The sequence below is a fragment of the Paramormyrops kingsleyae genome, chromosome 19, assembly GCF_048594095.1.
Source record: "Paramormyrops kingsleyae isolate MSU_618 chromosome 19, PKINGS_0.4, whole genome shotgun sequence".
Lineage (NCBI taxonomy): Eukaryota > Metazoa > Chordata > Actinopteri > Osteoglossiformes > Mormyridae > Paramormyrops > Paramormyrops kingsleyae.
Genome location: NC_132815.1, coordinates 17,646,212 through 17,666,229, shown reverse-complemented (window position 1 = coordinate 17,666,229; position 20,018 = coordinate 17,646,212). Strand labels below are relative to the sequence as shown.

Sequence of the window (20,018 nt, the reverse complement as noted above, 5' to 3'; positions counted from 1 at the left end):
GTGTTTCATGATCAGGTAGTTCCAAACTTAATGCTAATTAAAGGCATTTTGTTAATTCTCTTCATGGCTAAGTATCACTTTGCAAGTCCAGTCATTTATATTTATGAGTATTATGCTTGTTCTATCAAAAAAAAAAAAACTCACTTTTTAACACTGAGAGGAAAGTGTGTTGTCACGGAAATAGAGGATGATTGCAGCTTATTGCAGGCAGATCCCAAAGGAGGGTGGAGTGTGAAATGCAGAGATCTGATTACTCTAACACTCGTAATTAATAGGAAGTGTGGTGTAATGTCTGGCTTTGTTGGGGGCCTGCCTGTCTTGTGTTAGTTTTCTGGAAGAGTGTAGATCATTCAATATTTATGGATTTCCTTGCAATGGGAAGAGTCTGCCGGTTATTCTTGCAGTCCAGTGTTGACATTGGGGCTCCTCTTCTCATGTCAGCCGGCTTTATAAATTTCTGTCTGTCCAACAGAATTCTGGATTCATTCATAGAAAAATCGTGGCTTGCAAAAGATTGCGCTTTTAGGCATCCATGTGGATTCAACAGTTTGTCGTATGCACCGTCGTTGATTACACTGTACAATGAAAATATTACTCTGCATCATCTTCTGGCCAGTGGTAAAAATAAAATAAAACAAAAATACAAATTTAAGGTGCTTCGATTAGACAATGTAATGTTTAAATATTGAATCACTAAACATTTATAAGCATAATGAGTTAGATGAGGCCCTACATCTCAGTAGGGCCCAAAAATGTTGTTTTGAATGCTATGGAATTCAGCGTCACGCTAGGAAAACAATTCTCCTGTTTCTGGTTAATGTTTAATGCTGTATAAACATGGTTCTGTGTTGTAATAATGTGGAAGCTTCTGAGAAGAAAGATGGATCTGTAATTCATCATGGCTTCCAGCTGAAAAGGCTCCTGCGGGGGGTAGTGGACATTACGGGGATTCGCTGGCTGTGTTTGATCATTAACGCCCCCCTCTACCCCCTCCGTAGTACGCCAGGACCCCGTGCTTGGAGCCAGCGAGTTGTTCAACAGCTTCCTGCGTAAGGCTCAGCAGGTAGGGGTCTGCAATCTCCAGTCTTTGATCTTCCCTTTGGCCCCTAAGAGTTAGCAGAAGCCTCTATCTGTAGAACTTAGCGATGTGTTTCTTCCAGTGTTTCGCGGTTGACATTAACTTGGCCACGTGTTACAGATTCCTCTTTGTTTTTGGGATATCCTGTTCCGTGCGAGAGCAGCCTGCTGCCCAAGCGGGTCCCCCCCCCCCCCCCCCTCGCTTTTATTCAGTAAACCACCACACCCAAGGCACGGAAGCCTCTTTCTGCTGACTCTGCCTTTGGTGTTTTTGTTCTCTCAAATCTTCAGGGAGCTGCTATTTGACTGTTTTAAGTAAAAGGTGAAGGTAGTCTGTTGGTTAGATTTACAGATTTCCCACAGAAGGGGGAAAGTGATGTTGTGTTTTTCTTCCTTGGATTAATGAAAAGGGGGGTGTAAAATGTATCTGTAAAAGGTGGGCGTATGGCTCAGTGGGTTAGGACTGTGTGCCCATTATCTGAAGGGTGCTGGTTCAAATCCCAGGATCAGCTGAGTGATTTCACCATTAGGTCCTAGAGCCCTTCGATGTGGCTGATCCTGCGCTTTTAATTATGTCGCTTTGGAAAAAGGCTTCTGTTAAATAAGTAAATGTAAAATAACCCTTATACCAGTGACCTGGACACATCTGCTCAGTGACTGTCCGCCGATTTTGCTCTGCTCCTCAGGAGACGCAGCAGATTCCCACAGAGGAAGTCCAGCTGGATGTGTCCCTCTCCAATGGCCAGAAAGTCACAGTGAAGATCCTGACATCGGACCAGACCGAGGAGGTCCTGGAGGTATCGACCTCTTGCCCCGCCCCACTGCTCTGCTCCACGCTTTGCAAATACGCTCCGTCAGTTTGCTACTTCGTCTGACACGCATGACTAAAACCCCACGAGGACAGCGGTCCAGTGCTCTGTAGTCATGGAAAAGCCTCCCAGTTAAATTTGCCATGGATCTTACTCTGGCCTTGGAAACGGCAGTTTACAGTGATTGTAAGAAATTGGGATAAGTGCAAACCGTCAGCCATTGTCCTTATTCAGAGTCTGTTTGCCTTCCTGTTTATAAACCCTCTATTTAAATCTTCCAATGAGCTTGCAGTTGTTTCTAGAATGTCGTTGGGTCATTGAGAGAAGTGTGCGTGTGTCTCTCCGTCTTTTGGGTTTCTGTTCTCAAAATGGTGATCGGGTCTTCCCGTTAGATCTCAGGTTTGGTTTTTGCTTTGCATCCAACGCCAACTCAACTTCTGTAACTTCCTTTGTTTCCGCCGAGAGGAGAAGCAAAAGCAGCCGTAAATGCTCTGCTGTGGCATGATAACCTCTGATTGGGGAAAGGAGCATTTCATGCTTGTCTGAGTCGCTGTTCTGTTTATTAAATGACCTGGCAACAAACATGATGGCCCTGGAGCACTTAATGCAAAGTAACAAGATCATCAGGCCTCAGATTTAATTAGCATCAATAGCGAATTAATAGCGAAAGCAATTAGTCGTTAATGGCAAAGCGCAAGCTTCAGAGGGAGGTCATATGCCCTTATCTGAGCACACTGATCTGGCTGGCGGTGAGTGTGCCTTTAAGAAGACCCATCTTCTCCTGCCTCCACCCACCCCCCCTGCCTTATGCAACCTCAAGGTCTGAAAGGTCAGAGAGCACCTTGATGACCCTCTGAGACCCCAGTCCGACACCTTACGCATAAGCTGTTTAACCGTGATGATGGATCTGTCAGCTGCTGGAGAATGTTCCAGAAGTCTCCATTAAAACTGCCAGGTTCTTCTGGAAGTGATCTGAAAAATGTAAAAGTCTGTTCCTTCACTCATTTTAGTATTTCCCAACCATACATCTGTCTTCTGTAGCGCCTCATACAGCCCTTAGTCACACTGGAGCTGAAGTCTTGACTGGAATAGCAGTCTGTCACAGAGCACATGTTCACGCACTATTTAGGGACACCAGTTTGCCTATCTGCATGTTTCTGGACTGAGAGGAACCTGGAAAACCTAGAGGGAGCCTGTGGTGATCATGCAGACTGCATGGGTTCGCCGTCTTTGGGCACGTCAGCCCAGGTCAGTCATGCTACGTCCATCTGTTCAGAAGTCACCAAACCCGAAACGAGCTCTGAAGCGAATCCATGACCAGGATGGTAGAAAGGGGGCATGTCAGTTAGTTTGTATCCCTGCCTTTGTCACTCGCTGTCTGTACGTTGCATCGTGGTTTTGGGGGAGCATTATTTTATGCTGCTGTATACCTGCATTTTGATGGTATGACAATTAGCCCAACTTGATGATGATAATGATGATGAAGATATTGTTTTCGTCGTCGTAATCTGTATATTGTGCCGTTACTGTCCTGGGGGACAGTTATTTCTGAACATCTGCATGGTATGGTGATTAACCCACTCTGATGGACTTGATCTTGTCATCCGCAGGCCGTGGCGGCGAAGCTGGACCTTCCGGATGAACTGGTGGGATATTTCAGCCTCTTCCTGGTCCGGGAAACACCAGATGGCGGCTGCACGTGTGAGTATGACACTTCCCCAGTTTTGGTGGACGGGCGGTGGAACAAGCGACTTGTTTTGGGCGTGGGTTCACCGTAGTAGGGCCAGCGGTGATCTGTCACCTGCTCCACATGGCATTCCCGGTCCCCTGCCCGGTCGAACGGCGGTCACCTGGCGGACCCTCGAGGCTGCCGTCCAAACAGATACAGGAAACATTTCTGCTTGGCTGCTGCCCCCCCCCCCCTCCCCGCCCACACACCACACCACGGCATGGTAACATCTGACCATGTGCTCTGCTCATTTACTCTTGTAGCCTGTCCGAGATGATCAGGGGCGTCCTGTCATAAATCACGTGTCGGCCCGTGAGCCTGTCTCTCACTGGCCCCCGCCGTAGACAGGCCAAAAATGCCCATGGGGCCAGGCACTAGGTGGGGTGTGTCGTCAGGAGACAAGGGGGGGGCACAGCGTCAGATGCAGCCTTTAACGGACCTGTGATTTTCGTTTCCTTTGACATCACAGAAGAGGCAGACGGTATGTTGCGCATGGGGTCTGTATGTTCCTCTGAGGAATGCGGCCCGATTCGCTCCCATACAGCAGCTCAGGGGCAAGAGGACCCCAACAACCGGGATTCTCCTTTTATTAAATATAAAACGTATCACAGCCCACATAGTAAATATCTCAAATTTGAACATGTGCATTTTATTTTAAGTCGCCCTAAGTTTCCAGATTCCCCAAGCCTTTGTAGGTGGTATTCCTGGAAATAGGGGGAAAAGGTTAGATGTTCAGTCACTTGACTAAGTGGCATGTAGATGCTTCTGGATGCCAGAATTATGCCAGTCTCCCGGAATCAGGAAGCAAAAACAGAGGGAGGATTTCAGTCTGCGTCAGTCGTCTTGTCAACAAAAACATTTTCGGCTCAGGCGTAATCTGGGGCGTATTGATATTCTTATGCTGGATTTCATCACAATTGTTGACTGGGTTTTTAATTTTTTTTGTGCTAACCGAACCCATTTGTATGCATATGCCAGTTCTCTCACAAATGAAAACGATCTGTGGAAGCGACATTTGCCGCAGCAGTTCTGGAAGTCTCTCAGGCGGACGTGCCGTGTCAGAAGACCTCGGCTGGCCGCGTTTGATCTTGCCAAAAATCCTTGAACATCTGAGTTATTGCTCCCAGGAGAGCAGCTTTGTTTGTGCGGTGAGAAAAGGCTTCTGAGTGCCCTGATGTCCAAGGCCTTCTAGAAGGACTCTGGCAGCACAGACCAGGATAACGTTAAGTCCTCTTGTCTCCACATCTTCCTGCCAAAACGTTCGACGCGTCTTTCCAGAGCATCTATTCTAGTTCAGCATTAAAGCACTCAGACGTTTGCTTCTACAGCACAGAACTACAACCTGCAGATTGTTATATTTTTTTCATGATTTTAGACGTGACCGTTGAACTAGGAGAAGAGTAGGTATGTTTAATATTAAAGACCTTATCTGGTTCTTGGTTTTGCTGTCACTGTCCGGCTTCTCCCTTTGACCTGTATAGCTGAATACTCTCCAGTGCTGCTTTAGGCTTCCTAGTAGCCACCTAAGACTCCAGATGCTCTCCTCTAAATCAGCTACCTGTTTTTTTTTTTCACCTAATTCACCTGCCCTGCACCCTCTTTCCCCAAACACGCTCCAGTCATGCGGAAGCTGCAGGAGTTCGAGCTGCCCTACGTGTCCGTCACCAGCCTGCACAACCCGGAGTTCCATATCGTCCTCCGGAAGAGGTGAGCGCCCCCCGACGGTCATGTGACCGTGACTGAAGGAGGTCTGCAGTCAGGGAGCGCTTTAATACAGCAGACGAGCTGAAGAACATCCCGTGCATCTCTTTCGTTACACTTAATCACCCCTCTGGCTTTAGAGTAAGATCGCTTATGGCATAATTCTCAGCTGTGTCCCAAACAGGCTTCATTTTCTGGATTTACATTTATTTAATGGATGCTTTGTACAAGCGAGGAAAGCTTGGGGTCGGAGAGCAGGATATTCTGGGCTAAGATCTATGATGATTTAAGAAAAAAATTAGCTGATTGTTCAGTTATGAGCTAAATTGACATACTCCCTATGGTTGACTTTGAAAAGCTCATAAGTGACTCAACATTCTAAGTCTGTGTTTGATACCATTTCTTCTGTTAAGGTGTAAGCGATGGTTTGTGTATAATAAATGAGATCATTTAGGGCTCTGCTGTAAGGTTGCAAATGGTAAATACTGTTCCTTTCCCCCCCACAAGACCCCTGGTCACGCTGTAATGAGGGTCCTGATGGTATCTGGGTCTTCCTATCTCCCTGACTCACCATTAATCGCCAAAAAAGCAGCCCGTCCTCAGTCCCCAGCTTCAGTATGCTCTCTTTAAAGAGGCATTGCCAATATTAAATTTGTATTTATATGGCTTTTTAATGTATTTTTGGCCCGATGAAAAGCTTTAGTTGTCTGACCTACTTTAGCCGAGAGGAAGTAGCTTGACGCTAGATGGGAAGGGAAAAGAGGAAGTCTGGAAATACCCTATGAGTATTTATCTAGTAAGCAAAGAAATGCCAGTGACAGTGAGAATGGCTGACAGACTGCGCATGTGTATATATGTATGTATATATGTCTATATGTATGTATGTGTATATGTATATATGTGTGTGTGTGTGTGTGTGTGTGTGTGTGTGTATATATATATATATATATATATATATATGTGTGTGTGTGTATATATATATATATATATATATATATATATGTGTGTGTGTGTGTGTGTGTGTGTGTGTGTGTGTGTGTGTGTGTGTGTGTGTGTGTGTATATATATATATATATATATGTGATAAAAATAGTTAGTATATTTATCTATTCATTATTTTATGAGCTTCATTCTAGCTTGTTACCCGGCCCCACGGCCGTTTATTTGGGTTATATTCCTGAAACCACCAGCAGTTCTATCTAATACGTATATAGGAATGTCGGATTCAGTCAAATCAAACATCAGTGTAACCTCAGCCACTGATTAGCGGTCAGGGAAAAGGTTATAATAAAGAGAATTGTTCATTACTGCCTGTTGATTGTTGATTTTACCACAAAAATCAAAGACACATCGATCCAAACATCACGCTGATAATCAGCTGCGCAGGCTTTGATTGGCTATTTTTCTGAAGTTTTAATTGATTTCCTCACAGTCTAAGGAAGGATCAATGCGTGCAGGCTGGGTGCTTGAGACGGTGATGAAAATTGCTGGTCAAAGTAACATCCACCTCATGGCTGGGCTCCCAGTTTGAATCTAGTGGTGTTAGGTGGCTGGGTTGCCCTCCCCCCCCCCCTACACAATGAGTAGTGTTTGTTTGATGCTTATAGAAAAAGCTGTGTGTTAATGTGTGATTCACACATACCCTTTCTTTTTGTTTTTCAGTTACTGGGATTCAGCCTATGACAGTGATGTGATGGACAACAGAGTCGGCCTCAATTTGCTATATGCTCAGGTAAGACCTTGGGCTGAGAGTACAGGGAAGCTGGGGATCAGGCCCCCCCCCCCCCCCGCGCGTAGCGAGGCCCCCCCGAATCCCTCCCCCACGGGAGCGTAGCGCTTAATGTTTTAATGCCTTTCGGTCTGTTACCAGGCTGACGGTGCCAAAGGTTGTTTATGGTTTGTCTCGTCGTTCTTTGTAACTTTGATGAAGCTTCAGTGTTTGAAAGTTAAGTAGCTTGGAGCTGGTCGAGTCTGCTCCGAAATCTGAGGTCAGAGGTCATGGTGGATGATCACAGCTTTCTGTCAGCAGTTATTAAACTGTAAATGCCGGCATCAGCAGGGAGATTTTCAGCTTTTGGAAGGGGGTAAATCAGGTGTTAGTGTCGGCATTTGTCCAGGGGCACTGGAGAGATTTTTGAAGTGGGGGGGCGGGGTCATCCGGCATGATTTGGGCTAATGGTTCAATACACTGAACATTTTGATTCACACTGAAGACATGTTAATATATTTATCACTTTATTGTAGCAGATGATTTTACTTTAGGTTAAACTTCGATTGATGTCCTCATCTTTGTTGCAGTAACAGAAATGCAGCCCTACTTTTAAAATGTCCTTTAAAAACTAGTAAATGAGAAAACATTATCCATATCGGCACTCATACGTATATGTTCAGCTCTATGTCACGTGACAATAAATATTATCAAAAAATATTCCCCCCCTCAAAAGTCCATATATAACTGGGCGGGCCATGTCCCCCCCTTCCCCCCCACCATGTGCAACCCGGTTTGTCTATAATGTAGTTGGTAGTTGTCACGCCTGTTATAGCTGTAATGGACCCCGAGCCACACGGAGTCAGTCATTCCTCATTTCCGAGTTTCCTTGGGTGTGCCGAGGTCAAATACGGCCACATTGTAACATGCACCTTTGCATTTCTGCTTTCTGTGGCCAAACGAATGAAGGCTTTCCATGGCGCTTTTTAATGTAGCCCAGATTCTCCAGGCTTAATGTAAATATGTCGCAGTTTTGCTTACAAATTAATGATATTCAGATTTCAAAGCACAGTGTGGGACAATACATGGGCTAGGATATGTATTTTATACATTAATGATTTTCAAGGAAATAATCGGCAGGAATTGTTCCAGTTTTGAACGTGTTTAAGGAATGTTCGCTGGAGCGGAGGGTTGTAGCGCTTATGTAAAATGTCATTTAAAAACCGCTCGCTCCAGCCACTATCGATTGCGATGTAACTAGCCCACTGAGAGTTGTCTTTATAAAGTCAAATTAAAGTGTGAGCTGGTTTAGTGTGAGCCCCCCCCCGATTTAAATGGGGGAATTTAATTAACATCCAGTCTGACCTTAAGTGCTGGAGTTTGTGTACACTGCTGCAGTACTGCCAAGTTCTCCTCCGGCCTGTGGGGCAGGGTGTCCTGTGTTCTGGCTCCTAACGGGCCATGTCTGCTCTGGTCTTCCTCCCCCATTCATTCCTTGGTTAATTCTTTTGTCGGAGGCTTGATCACCATCTCAGATAATGCCAGGTTTTCACATCAGACACCCAAAAAGCCCCCCCACCCACAAAACCCTGAAAACTCATCAACGGTCTAAACTCACAGCCGTAACCAGAACCGCTTTAGGGAACGTATGTTTATTACGAGGTCTGAATGGAATTGTGGGTAGTTGAACCGCAAGCCTCCCAGCCAGTGAGTGTCGTAGCGCTGAGCCCACTTTCCTGTACCCTAGCTGCAAGGTCAGGAGAGCATATGGCTAAAGGCCTGATGAGCTGGGAACGCCCATGTTTGTCAGAAACTCTGCAGATATTGAACAAAACAGGAAGTGATGTGAGGAGGTGTGGCATGTCTCCCCGCCCCCCTTCAATGGTCCGATTAAAAGTGTGTGTTTGAGACAGAGGGCAGCTTAAAGTCTGCAGGATGCCACATATTTGCATATTTTTGTTTGTTTCTTGTTGCCTGTTTATGTCAGCAGGAACGCTGAAATGCGGAAGCGAGTGCAGTTTGGGAATGTCTGTGCACCCAAGCAGTTGGGCAGAAATCTGATATGCATTCAAGAAATAAGTGTTGTAGCAATTACTGATAAACATTTGCATTATTCCCTTGGTTTGATGAGTTCACTCGTGTAGTTCTGGGTAAATCAGTTGCAGCTTGACATTTAATTATTTTGCAAATATTTAATAGGAAACAATTTCAGTACTATCATAATTTGTCTTGCTAATATTAGGTATACTCTCTGTTCATGTTTGTATTACTATTATATATTCTTTCCGTTACAAAAAAGACTTCCATAATAACCATGTTATCATTAATGCCATGCAGGAGGTACGTTTTTTATTTACTTATTTTTTTGTTAATCTCCAGATCAGCCTGTCCTTGCTGGGGGATTTGGCAGAGTTTCTAAAAAAATGTTTGTCATTTATTGCAGAGGGGGGGGGGTGCTGCGTTTGTTATTTAACGTATTTAACGGCTGCAGAATATCTGTCGATGTCGGCTTTTCCTTCAGACGGTGTCCGATATCGAACGAGGCTGGATTTTAGTGAATAAAGACCATCACCGGCAGCTCAAATCTCTCCAGGAAAAAGGCTCAAAGAAAGAAGTAAGTATTCAGACACTTAGATGAGTTTTCCTTGTGTTTTTTTTCCCCCTGTGTCACTACTGTGGCTTTCTGTAAGGAAAAGTGACTGCAGAGTGCTTAAAAATACAGATTAGCCTCTGAAATATTTACCATAGAATCTTAAGAGCTTGGAACACAATTTGTGCAAACATCCACCTCGCAAACATCTCAGCAGATGCAGCCTCCCTTCTCTGTGTCTCAGCCCAGGTGGATAGATAGGCAGTCCTGCGTATCGGACCCACCTGGGCTGTCTTTGCTGACTCAGGGTAAGATCTCACCAGCTGGCTCTAAAGCTCTAGAAAGTAAAACCATTTGATGTCTGGTATCTCATTCTGAAATCAAGGGAATTGATATGAAGTTGGTCTGCTCTTTGTCACTATAATAGCTTCCACTCTTCTGGGATGGCTTTCCATTAGATGTTAGAACATTGCTGGTGGGATTTGCTGCCATTCAGGTTGGGCTTTGATGTAGGGTGATCATGTCCCTTTCTGTGAGTTTGTACAGCTCACCACTAACCACTTCTGTTTTGTCTACTTAATTATTTAAATACAGATGTGAGTCTAAAACGGCTTGAGCACAAACATGTCTCGCTTTCTTCTTTTCGTTCAGTTTATCCGCCTCGCCCAGACACTAAAGTACTTCGGCTACATCAAATTTGACCCCTGCATCACGGACTTCCCCGAGAAGGGCTGTCATGTGATCGTCAGCGCCGGAAACAACGAGCTCAACTTTCACGTCAAGCTGCCCAACGAGCAGGTCAAGGAGGGCAGCTTCAAGGTCACACGCATGCGGTGCTGGCGTGTCACTTCCTCTGTAAGCCCCGCCTCGCCTCGCCTCGCTTCAGCCCCTAATACCTAATGCACTACGACAGCTTTATGGTTTTCCCCAATATGTAGAATTTTGCTGCTGGTACATCTCTGATTTCTTGCTGGTATGTTTTTGCGCTGCTGAATGCATCAGGAACCAGATTTGCAGTGTCGGTGATGCACTTGGTGACATTCCTATCCAAGCGAAACACATGTAACATTTGAAATATTTAGATTTTCTCCGTTTATATTTGGTCTCTCTGCGCCCCAGTGGACTTGTGGCTGAAGGGTTGGCTTTAAACTGTTGAGTTTGGTTTTTTTAACAACTTCTGATGTGCAGTGATAAGGGGCTGCTATAAGTGGACTGTATGATGATGTCTGGCGCCGATAAGACATCACAGCCAGCGTTTGCTAATGACTTTCTCTGTCACCCTAATCCCGTGTCAGGTCTAAGCCCAACAGCAGCAATTTCTATGCTTGCTTTGTAATTCCCTTCAATCCACAAATATGTCATCTTTTATTTTTAATGAGTGCCTTTGACTGGAATTTCCTTTTCTCGACTCTCTATCCGTGTCCAGGAAGCTGCACCTTGTCGTTTTTTTTCCTTTTCTTTTAAAACTCAAATAATAAAGTAAGTTTGTAATGACAGGCTGCTTGGAAGACCACGCTATCAAAGTGTATGGAAAATGGCGACTGTAATTTGATGTTTGACTTGGCTCTCTACTTTTACGGACCAAGATATTGTGGCTCTGTGGAAAGGCCTTATTAAATTTGTTTTAGCGTGACTGTCACAAATCCGGGGACCCTAAATTGAGGTTTTTCAGTGATATGGAGCTAACTAGTATGCCGGTATTCAGAGACACTGAAGTCAGACCGTACAGACAGACAGACCGTACAGACAGACAGACCGTACAGACAGACAGACCGTACAGACAGACAGACCGTACAGACAGACAGACGCATGCACGCACTGCCGTAATTTGCTTTTAAGTAGCCAAAGTGCTTTACCTCCTTTATTGGTTTCCCACCCTACAGCAGGTCCCGATGGCCAACGGTACCGGCGGTAGCTGTGCACCAGGGAAGTGTGAGATCAAACTGGAGCTGGCCTTTGAGTACCTGATGAGCAAAGACCGTCTGCAGTGGGTCACCATCTCCAGCCCACAGGTGGGTGGAGCTTCAGCTGTTACAAACACGTTTATATATCTGTATAGTTATCATGGAACTATTGTTCTTTCCGATTGGTCCAATACTGATGTTGCAATAGCTGTAAAACTTCCACCCCCATGTCTCCTTGGGGGAAAAAAATGAGGGTAGAGGGGGGGCCTGTTAAGTTTATCTTGTAAGATCTGCTGCCGCTTGTGTCACTCAGGCTATCATGATGAGCATCTGTCTGCAGTCCATGGTTGATGAGCTGATGGTAAAGAAATCTGGGGGCAGTATCAAAAAGGTAAGTGGAGTCAGAGCTGCTTTTGACTGACGTCTGGTTGGCTGTAAATGTCATGTGACCCAGCAGCAGGAAAGCAGTGGTCCAATGGTTCTTTTACACTCGTGTGTTTCTTACTTGTGTGCTTCATGTAGTTCATACTACCAGATGAATAGAAGGCACACGAGATAAGTACAGCAGGCAGTGACAAATGACAGAAAATAACACCACTCTAGATAAACATTATTCATATGTATAAGGAATTGCTTTATAAAACTCTAATATTTTACCTAAAATTTTACGTCACATAAGAGCAAATCAAGAAACATGATAGAGATGCAGGTATTTGGGAGTCAATTTGCATTTTTGTGGTATGGTTAATTCTTTGTTATACGGTGTGACTGGACTGCACGGATTCAGTGCATAATGATTTTCTGCTGAATGACCAGAACGTGTGATGGTTTTGTCTCGCACACAATGTTTGTGCAGCTCTTTGACCGTGTGTGAAATGGTGTCCTCGTGTCTCCTAGATGCTGAAGAAGCGACACAACGGGAGCCTCCACCGGTCGGACAGCCAGCAGGCGGTGAAATCGCCGCCACTGCTGGTGAGCCCCCCCCCCCCCCCCCATCCGCCACGTTTGGCGTGTGCCGCCCTCGTGTTGGCTAACGCTGCTCACTTAGCACCTCTCCTCTCATGCAGGACTCCCCGGACCCGAGTCGCGAGCAGGTCGTCAAGCTCTCGGTGAGTCACTCTGGTCCGCATCCAAGCGGAGTGTGAGAAATACATGCGGGAGGCATCTCAGACTGCAAACACTTATCGCTGTGTAACGCTATCTAGAGCAGCTTATGTACACTGAATACATTTACAGATTTTTGTCCATTTGCACTCACGAGGCTGCATTATTCATGTCAAAAAGTATGATATTGACCCTCTTGTTTTAGGTTTCTGTTTGTTTAGCAGTTGATATCCCCAAATGGAATAGTTACATTTATTTAGTAGATGCTTTCTATCCAAAGAAACATGTCATTGAGAAAGCAGGATCAGCCAATTGGAGGTAAGGGCCTTGCTCAAGGGCTCTGTGGTGAAATCACTTGGCCTACCATGGGATTTGAACCAGTGACCTTCTGACCTTGGCCGCAGAGTCTTAACTCCCAGAGCTATTCACATATGTATGATGATAAGAGTTAAGTGTGATTGTACCAAGCATCCAGCATTTTTCATGAGTGTTTCTGATAGGAGGCCTAACATTCATCTGAAGAGCTTGCTCCTTCTTCTGCCTCCTCACTTATCTCTTCCCCTCCTACATGACTGGACAACAAAAACAACCCCAGGCCCTTCATCTTCTTGCCCAATCCCACTGCCATTCTTCCCTCCTTCCAAGCTTTTCCTTCCATGATCAGAATCACCGCACAACACTGACTTTTCCCACTTCCATGTCTCTCTTAGACCAAGCTGACCTCCGTCACCCTAAGAGGCATCAGCAGTTCCAGCTCCAGCAATGACATCAGCGGCAATGATTTCCATGGCAACTACGCCTTCGAAGGGATCGGCGATGACGATTTGTAGCCTGCGCCGTTTCCGAAACGAGCCGGTGCTGAAGGGCTGGTTGAGGCGGACATGTAGCCAAATTCTGCAAGGTTGTAATCCACCCATGGGAGCTCTTAGTTAAATCCTACATTCGTTGTGCAATGTTTCAGACTGGAATTAATTGCGCTACTTTCAGTTGATGGCTGTTGTAAAGTACTTTTATTTTAATCAGTATTTTTCTTGTCTGTCTTGTGTCTGAAGAACACATGCTGGATTTAACACATTTGTCTGTTCAGAACAAATTGGCTGCATCTTTAGAAGTTGACAGTTATCGTCAGTCTGGTTTTCTGTCCATTAAAGCTGTTGTTCTTGAGCGCTGCTTTCCTGAACTGGAACGTTCCTGTGCGTGTATCCGTACCTTCATTATTGGCCACCTTCCGAACGTCACAGAGAAATGCGTTAATCGTACGGGGCGTAACGGGGTGTGGTTGAGTGGCTTGAGGTACAAACATGATCCATTTCATGCCCAGGCTCAACACGGCTTGTTGGGCTCATTTTCAGCAGCATCCTCCCACTGCTAACGAAACTTCTCAGGAGATTAGATGCGAAACTTTGAGCACGCAGTTCCAGATACATGTGGATTTCTGTTAAAGAGGCCCTTGGCGAATAGGATTCAACACTAGTGAAGAACACTGTACATAGCATTGCACTTCAATAAAGAAAATAACATTTTCAGCCAGAGGAATGTGTCAGGAATGCCGTGAACATCTCTCCCAAAATAGGGTTGATTTCTGTCAAAGTAACAAGATGAAAAGGTCAGTGTTCAATTCCACAGCTGTGTGCTATTCTGCAGCTGGTGGAATGTTAGCATCAGAGTTTAACACGGTCCTTCTATGTTTGCCATGTGCATTGTGCCAAACCTCTCCAGGGTCCACTGTACAATTTGCTTTCTCATATGTGGTCTATACCATTTAACTGTTGGCGACCGAGCAGTGTCTGTAGTCAAACACATTACAAGGAATGTTCTGGAAACCTCAAGCGTAGATTTTTCCATCTGACGGTGAAAGTGTTCTTTCTTGCTGCCTTACCAGTATCAGAAAGCCTTATTGAGCCTTTTACGTCAGAAACCTCCTTTTTTAATATTGGTTATAACCCAGTTTGGACAGTCTGAGTAAAGTTTCAAACAGTGGGAGTTCAGTAGATCATATCTTGCAGAATTTGGTGCTGTTAGCTCACCTTTACTTGCAGTTGCCAAACAAATAATTTTGCACAGTATTAAGACCTGAAAGAGGTCAACATATTTATTTAAAAATAGTAATGCCAACAAAATAAATAAACAAACAAACAAATGCAATGTGAAGTATTGGAAATGTGTTCTCAAGGTCCACAATTTCTTTAATTTTTTTTCAGCTTATATAAAGGTCTTCTCATTAATGCCAAAATTATAGTTTACTACAGCATTTTGCACAAAAAAACATTAAATCATAGTATAGTCACTTTTATATATGTATGTGTAATTAAAAAGTATTCTGAACATTACTAATCTATCTTTAATAGTGCATTGTAATCAAATAGATTAAAAGTAACCTACAAAAGTAATATTGTTTACAAAATTGTAGCAATTTGTAGATGGAATGAACAAATGTTTACAAATTCCAGAATTTCTTACTAGTAATAAAATTAATTTGGAAAAAAGAGGTTTTGATTCTGCATATGGTTCAGATTTGTTTTATTTTGTCTGCATTTGGTTAGTCTTGCCTTTTTTTGCTGAGGATTGTGATGAAATGAAACCCTTTTTAATGGCCAAATTTTATTTGCGACTGCCTTGATTGAATCACAGAAAAATCGATGGTGCAGACTTGGCAAAATGAAATTTACCTCCATTCCGCTTGCATCATTCCAGACACAAAATCGATAATGAGTCTTGCTTACTGGTTTCGGAAGAGATCGTGATTTAATTAGGCTAAGAACATGTCATTTTAGACCCCCTTTTTAGTTGTCATAGAAGGCTGGCGTAAAGTGAAGTTGTCTTTGTGATTCTGTGCTGATTCTGTAAGGTTCACAATTTGTCTGGAAAATAAATGACTATTGTATGCATTTAAGTATCATTTAAGTATGTAGAGCTGTCATTTTGATCATTTTCACCTGTATGAACAATAAATGAGAATTGCAAAATCTATTTTTTTGCTTTTCTTTGCTTGACCGGTTATATAATTGGCTTTTAGAATAAAAGTCCCAGTTGTGTTTCCCATTGATAATGGCACTGTTCTTTATTATTTTTGTTTGTTTGTTTTTGCCAGTTTCATTGGCTGGACTGTTCCTGAGGTATTTTTTGCATGAACACATTTGGGGAAAGAGTGTCATGGGTGGTGTGACACACACACACCCCCTCCCCATCTCTCAGAACCCCCCCCCCCCCCCCCCCCCCAAACTGGCATTTGAAGCCATTAAATGAAAGGCTGATAAATCCACTGTCATATGGATTTTATTTCCACATGAGACATTTCTAAAATTGGACCGGCAAGTTTACACAAGGAATTTGATATGAGATTTTAAGAGGTAATGGTAAGGACTGTTTAAAGCAGTGTTACCCAAATGAGTAACCTTTATCTCTCCAGGGAGGTGAAGCTACACGTGAACTCCATGGGTTCATTTGCTCCTAATATTTTATTTTTTCCGGTTTTGTTGTTCACGGTCATGGACTACTATGGTGCCCCCTAGTGGTGTAAAGTTGACTTTTTTTCTGGAATCGGTGGAATCTTGGATTCACCGCATGTTTAATGGACCGTTCTAGCTTTCAGCTTCTCGTTCTTACAAAAAAAGTCTTCTATTCAAAGGATTGGGAGATTTAAAAGAAAAGCTCCTCCATAATTTGTTACCTAGACCAAAGTTTATGGTAATAAAACGGCGAAAACCACAAAACCAGTTTTTTTGAAAAATGTAGAAATAAAAACTGGAACAAAATAATGAAACTTAAGAAAGATGACAGTTGTGTATACACTGGTAGTGCTCTACATATAGCCATGGAAAAGCATAATATATATATTTTTTTGTTTCACTCATTTCTCAATCTATGGGTGTTTTTCTGCAAATTGCAGCCTGGTTCTTCCATGTTTCTCATTACTGAAGGGCTTCTTCCTTGCTTTATGGGACTTCCATCCTGCTTCTAGGAGTCTGATATAAACTGTCCTAGCAGTGCACTTCACACCTGCACTTAATGTTTCCCATTCCTTCTGAAAGTCACTTGATGTCATCCAACGATTCATGAGAAACTGTCAGATAAGTTAACGGTCATCTCTGGCATTAGAATGTTACTTCCAACCTTTGGTATGTCTGGTATGTTTGGTATGTGGTTGTACCCAGCGTCTCCTGCTTTACCTTATGCTTCTGTACTGCTGTTTTTGAAATTTGTAACCTGGAAGCATCCAGCTGCTCAGTGTAACATTCTGCCAGCAGAACCACGATTTAACCAGGATTTTAAAATGCAGATTTGGAAAAAAAAAATACATAGTGGCCTCTTAATTTTTCCCGTGACTGTATATAAATGTCATTTATATTGTTGTTAATGCCTTTGGCCACTTATCTGCATTGATATTCTTTAGCTTGGCCTCTTACATTTTTTGTTTATTCTAGATTTTAGTCTTTTGCAGAATGTTCTAAATTTAGTCCAACAGTGTATAGCTGAGCAACCCTTTTAAAATCTGGCTATTTCATGCATTTGCGTAAACATTTAAATTCGTATAACTGTCTTTTTTATCGGTTTAGGGTAATTCGCTTCTCCATACTCTCTGTACATGTTTTCATTCAGAGACTTTGGTTTTTGCTTGTAGGAAGAGGGCGTTGGCATCAACCGACAGGAAAACTCACTTCGCACTTGATTTTAGTACCACACTCCATTTCCTTAAAGCAGCGTTTATAGGCAGGGAGGGGAAGGGAGTCTGAAAAGGAGGGAAATGGGAATGACGCTTTAGTTGGGCCTCCAATCAATCAGGAAATTAGAAAGGAGGGTCTAGTTAAATGTCTGCCTCCGTCTGTATAGTTTCCATTTGGCCAGTCTTACCATCACAACATCAGAGACGGACAGCCGGCAATCCGGTGACATCATTTAAGGGAATGTTTTAAATGTAGCTGGCACACAAGTCTAGGTAATTTGTGTTCCGCAGTTTAACGCAGTTTGACTTATCTGCTGGCGGAATAGGCTATTAAAGTGATATGCAATCATTTCAACTAAAAGAAAGAGAGAAACATTTACGTGTACTTGATTTAAAAGCAGTGAAATATATAAAAGAGAAAGGAGTTGGGGAAACGGGTTTCTTTTTTGCCTTTAGGAAATGCGAGCTGTTAATTAAAGGCGATACCCCCTCATGCCCCAGGGCTGCAACCCCGCTGTAGACGTACATTATTTATGTTTTAATATATCATTTGAAAAAGGTGGCGGCAAATCAATGGAAAAGAGAAATTTCAGCGAATGCTCTCGTCGCATTCTTTGTATTGGAATTTAATTTATTTTCCCGCATTACCGCACTGCTGATATTGAATTTAATAACTTATTCGTAGACCTCACGGTTTTGCTCTGGTATTGATTCTGAAAGCTCCCCCCCCCTCCATTTTCCTTTGCACTGGTTTCTTTGCAGCCTTCAATTGAGCCCCCACATCAGTGATGTGATAGGAGCCAGTAGTCAGCGCCTTATCCCCACGGGGACTGGGGGCCTGAGGTATCCTTGATGTTGACTCACCGTACAACAGAACCCCGTTTTCAGCTCTCCTCATGTCAGCTCTGATTTCTCACAGAAGCAGTGAATCAATAATCCTCACACCAAGCTGCACTGCCAAATTGCTTGTCAGTTGGAAGTATTGCTGACTTGGTGCAATTTTGTTTTCCATTCATCCGTCCTGCCGGCTGGTTTGCTATGAGCCTGGAGCCTATCTTAGGAAGCGCAGTGCGTGTCACGTGCAGCACCCTGGGCCAGACGCCGGTCACATACTTACAAACGTTTTTGTGCTGCAGGAGGCCAAGCACATAAAAACGGGGAGAAAATGCAAACTCCACACACACAGCGAGAATCGCACCTCTCACCACAGCGGAGTAAGCAGACCCAAAAATTAGTTTATTAGTATTAATTTCTTAGAGGGTTGCATGCATTACTGATTTTCTTATACTTGGAAATTGCCCCCCCCCCCTCATTTCTTGTGCAGAAATCATCTGAAGGCGTGTTCAGCTGGTTTGGTTTTGTCGCAAAAAGACAAAACAAAGCTCCGGAAACTACAGCAGGGCAAAAATAAACAGGATACTGCTGATTTCAACACGACGACATCAAAATCAGTCATTTTTTTTTTACATTTATTTAAATATTCATGTAACATGAGTCATGTTCCCTTTACTCACTGAAAGGAAATTGATACCGTTTTACAAACAGAAACACATTCTTCAAAATGTTCTACTATATTCAAAAACATTCAACCCTAAAGATAAAATTCATGAGTAACTAAAGCTCCAGCAGTAAAAATATATTTCACAGACTGGTACCCCGACAGAGCGGCGATGGAGGATTTTCAAAAGGACTGACATGTCTCTAAGAACTTGGGGCAGAATCGCGTCGAGTGTGATGTTTCCTGCGGCTCTGTGGGCCTGGCACCAGACGGTGAATTAGTGGCAGGGCATGAAGAGTATCGGTGCATTAGAAGAAGGATTCCAACAAACACATGGATTCTTCAGAATCTCACGCTGAATCCCGCAGCCTGAATTTCCATTTGAAGTGCAAATGACCGGCCTGAAGCTTATTTTAGCTATATTATGGGATGGCACAGTGCTTCGAAGAAGAGATAATGCATGGAAAGGGAGAAGGTAAAGGTGCGGAAAGGTGGATATACTCAGTCATAACAATGAACCGGCCACTGGGAAGCCCAGAATAACCAGACAGAATATTCTAGCAGAATGCCGACTACATGGACACCAGGAGATAGAATCGACTGGAAAGCACCTATGAAATACAACTGCATTTTATTAATTGTATATTTTGAATGTGAATATTTTTAACTCATTATTTCTATTTTGACCTTTTTTGCACAAACAGAAATGACACTCAGACTGTTTGTCCTGCTGAGGGCTGCATTGAAAGGGCTTTTTAAAATAACTCAATTAACAGCACCCATATTTACCACAGTCCCCTAAGGGCCGTGACAGGCTTCACGCGGGGGGCGCATACGCAATGCGATATGGACGCAACGCAAGCAGCGTACTGACTGTACTTGCACCTTTAGTTTACGTCTCTCTGGAGGATTAAAGGTCATGTCCAGCAGGGGCCAGAAAGCCATCTTGGTCTGCTCCCCCGTTTCCGGTCTCACTTGTTTGGTATGAGGGTGTGCCAAGGAAAGATGTATATTTGCTGCCTCCTCGTTCTTCACTGCCACATATCACTTTATTGCCCCATGTTGAATGTTGCATCGTATGTTAGATATGTCGCAGTATTTAGAATTTTGTAATTAGGCTGCACGATAACTGGAACTTTCAGTACTTTCTGCAATAAGTACTGCAGTATGTATAAAGAAAAAATTGTTCAAAATAAACCAGTTTCCCACAAACCCGTCTATGCATGAGTAATCTA

General features: G+C 43.6%; 1 protein-coding gene across 1 annotated transcript in view; it reads left to right on the top strand.

Moving 5' to 3' along the window:
• Positions 1 to 15,592, top strand: part of snx17 (sorting nexin 17) — a 29,303-nt gene extending 13,711 nt beyond the window's left edge. The window contains exons 4-15 of the mRNA XM_023799516.2: positions 999 to 1,063; positions 1,764 to 1,874; positions 3,497 to 3,587; positions 5,235 to 5,322; positions 6,979 to 7,048; positions 9,546 to 9,638; positions 10,266 to 10,469; positions 11,498 to 11,626; positions 11,832 to 11,909; positions 12,416 to 12,490; positions 12,586 to 12,627; positions 13,333 to 15,592. Coding sequence (XP_023655284.1) covers positions 999 to 1,063; positions 1,764 to 1,874; positions 3,497 to 3,587; positions 5,235 to 5,322; positions 6,979 to 7,048; positions 9,546 to 9,638; positions 10,266 to 10,469; positions 11,498 to 11,626; positions 11,832 to 11,909; positions 12,416 to 12,490; positions 12,586 to 12,627; positions 13,333 to 13,452 — 1,166 coding nt within the window. The 3' untranslated portion in view covers positions 13,453 to 15,592. The remainder of the gene's footprint in view (positions 1 to 998; positions 1,064 to 1,763; positions 1,875 to 3,496; positions 3,588 to 5,234; positions 5,323 to 6,978; positions 7,049 to 9,545; positions 9,639 to 10,265; positions 10,470 to 11,497; positions 11,627 to 11,831; positions 11,910 to 12,415; positions 12,491 to 12,585; positions 12,628 to 13,332) is intronic.
• Positions 15,593 to 20,018: the final 4,426 nt, after the last annotated feature.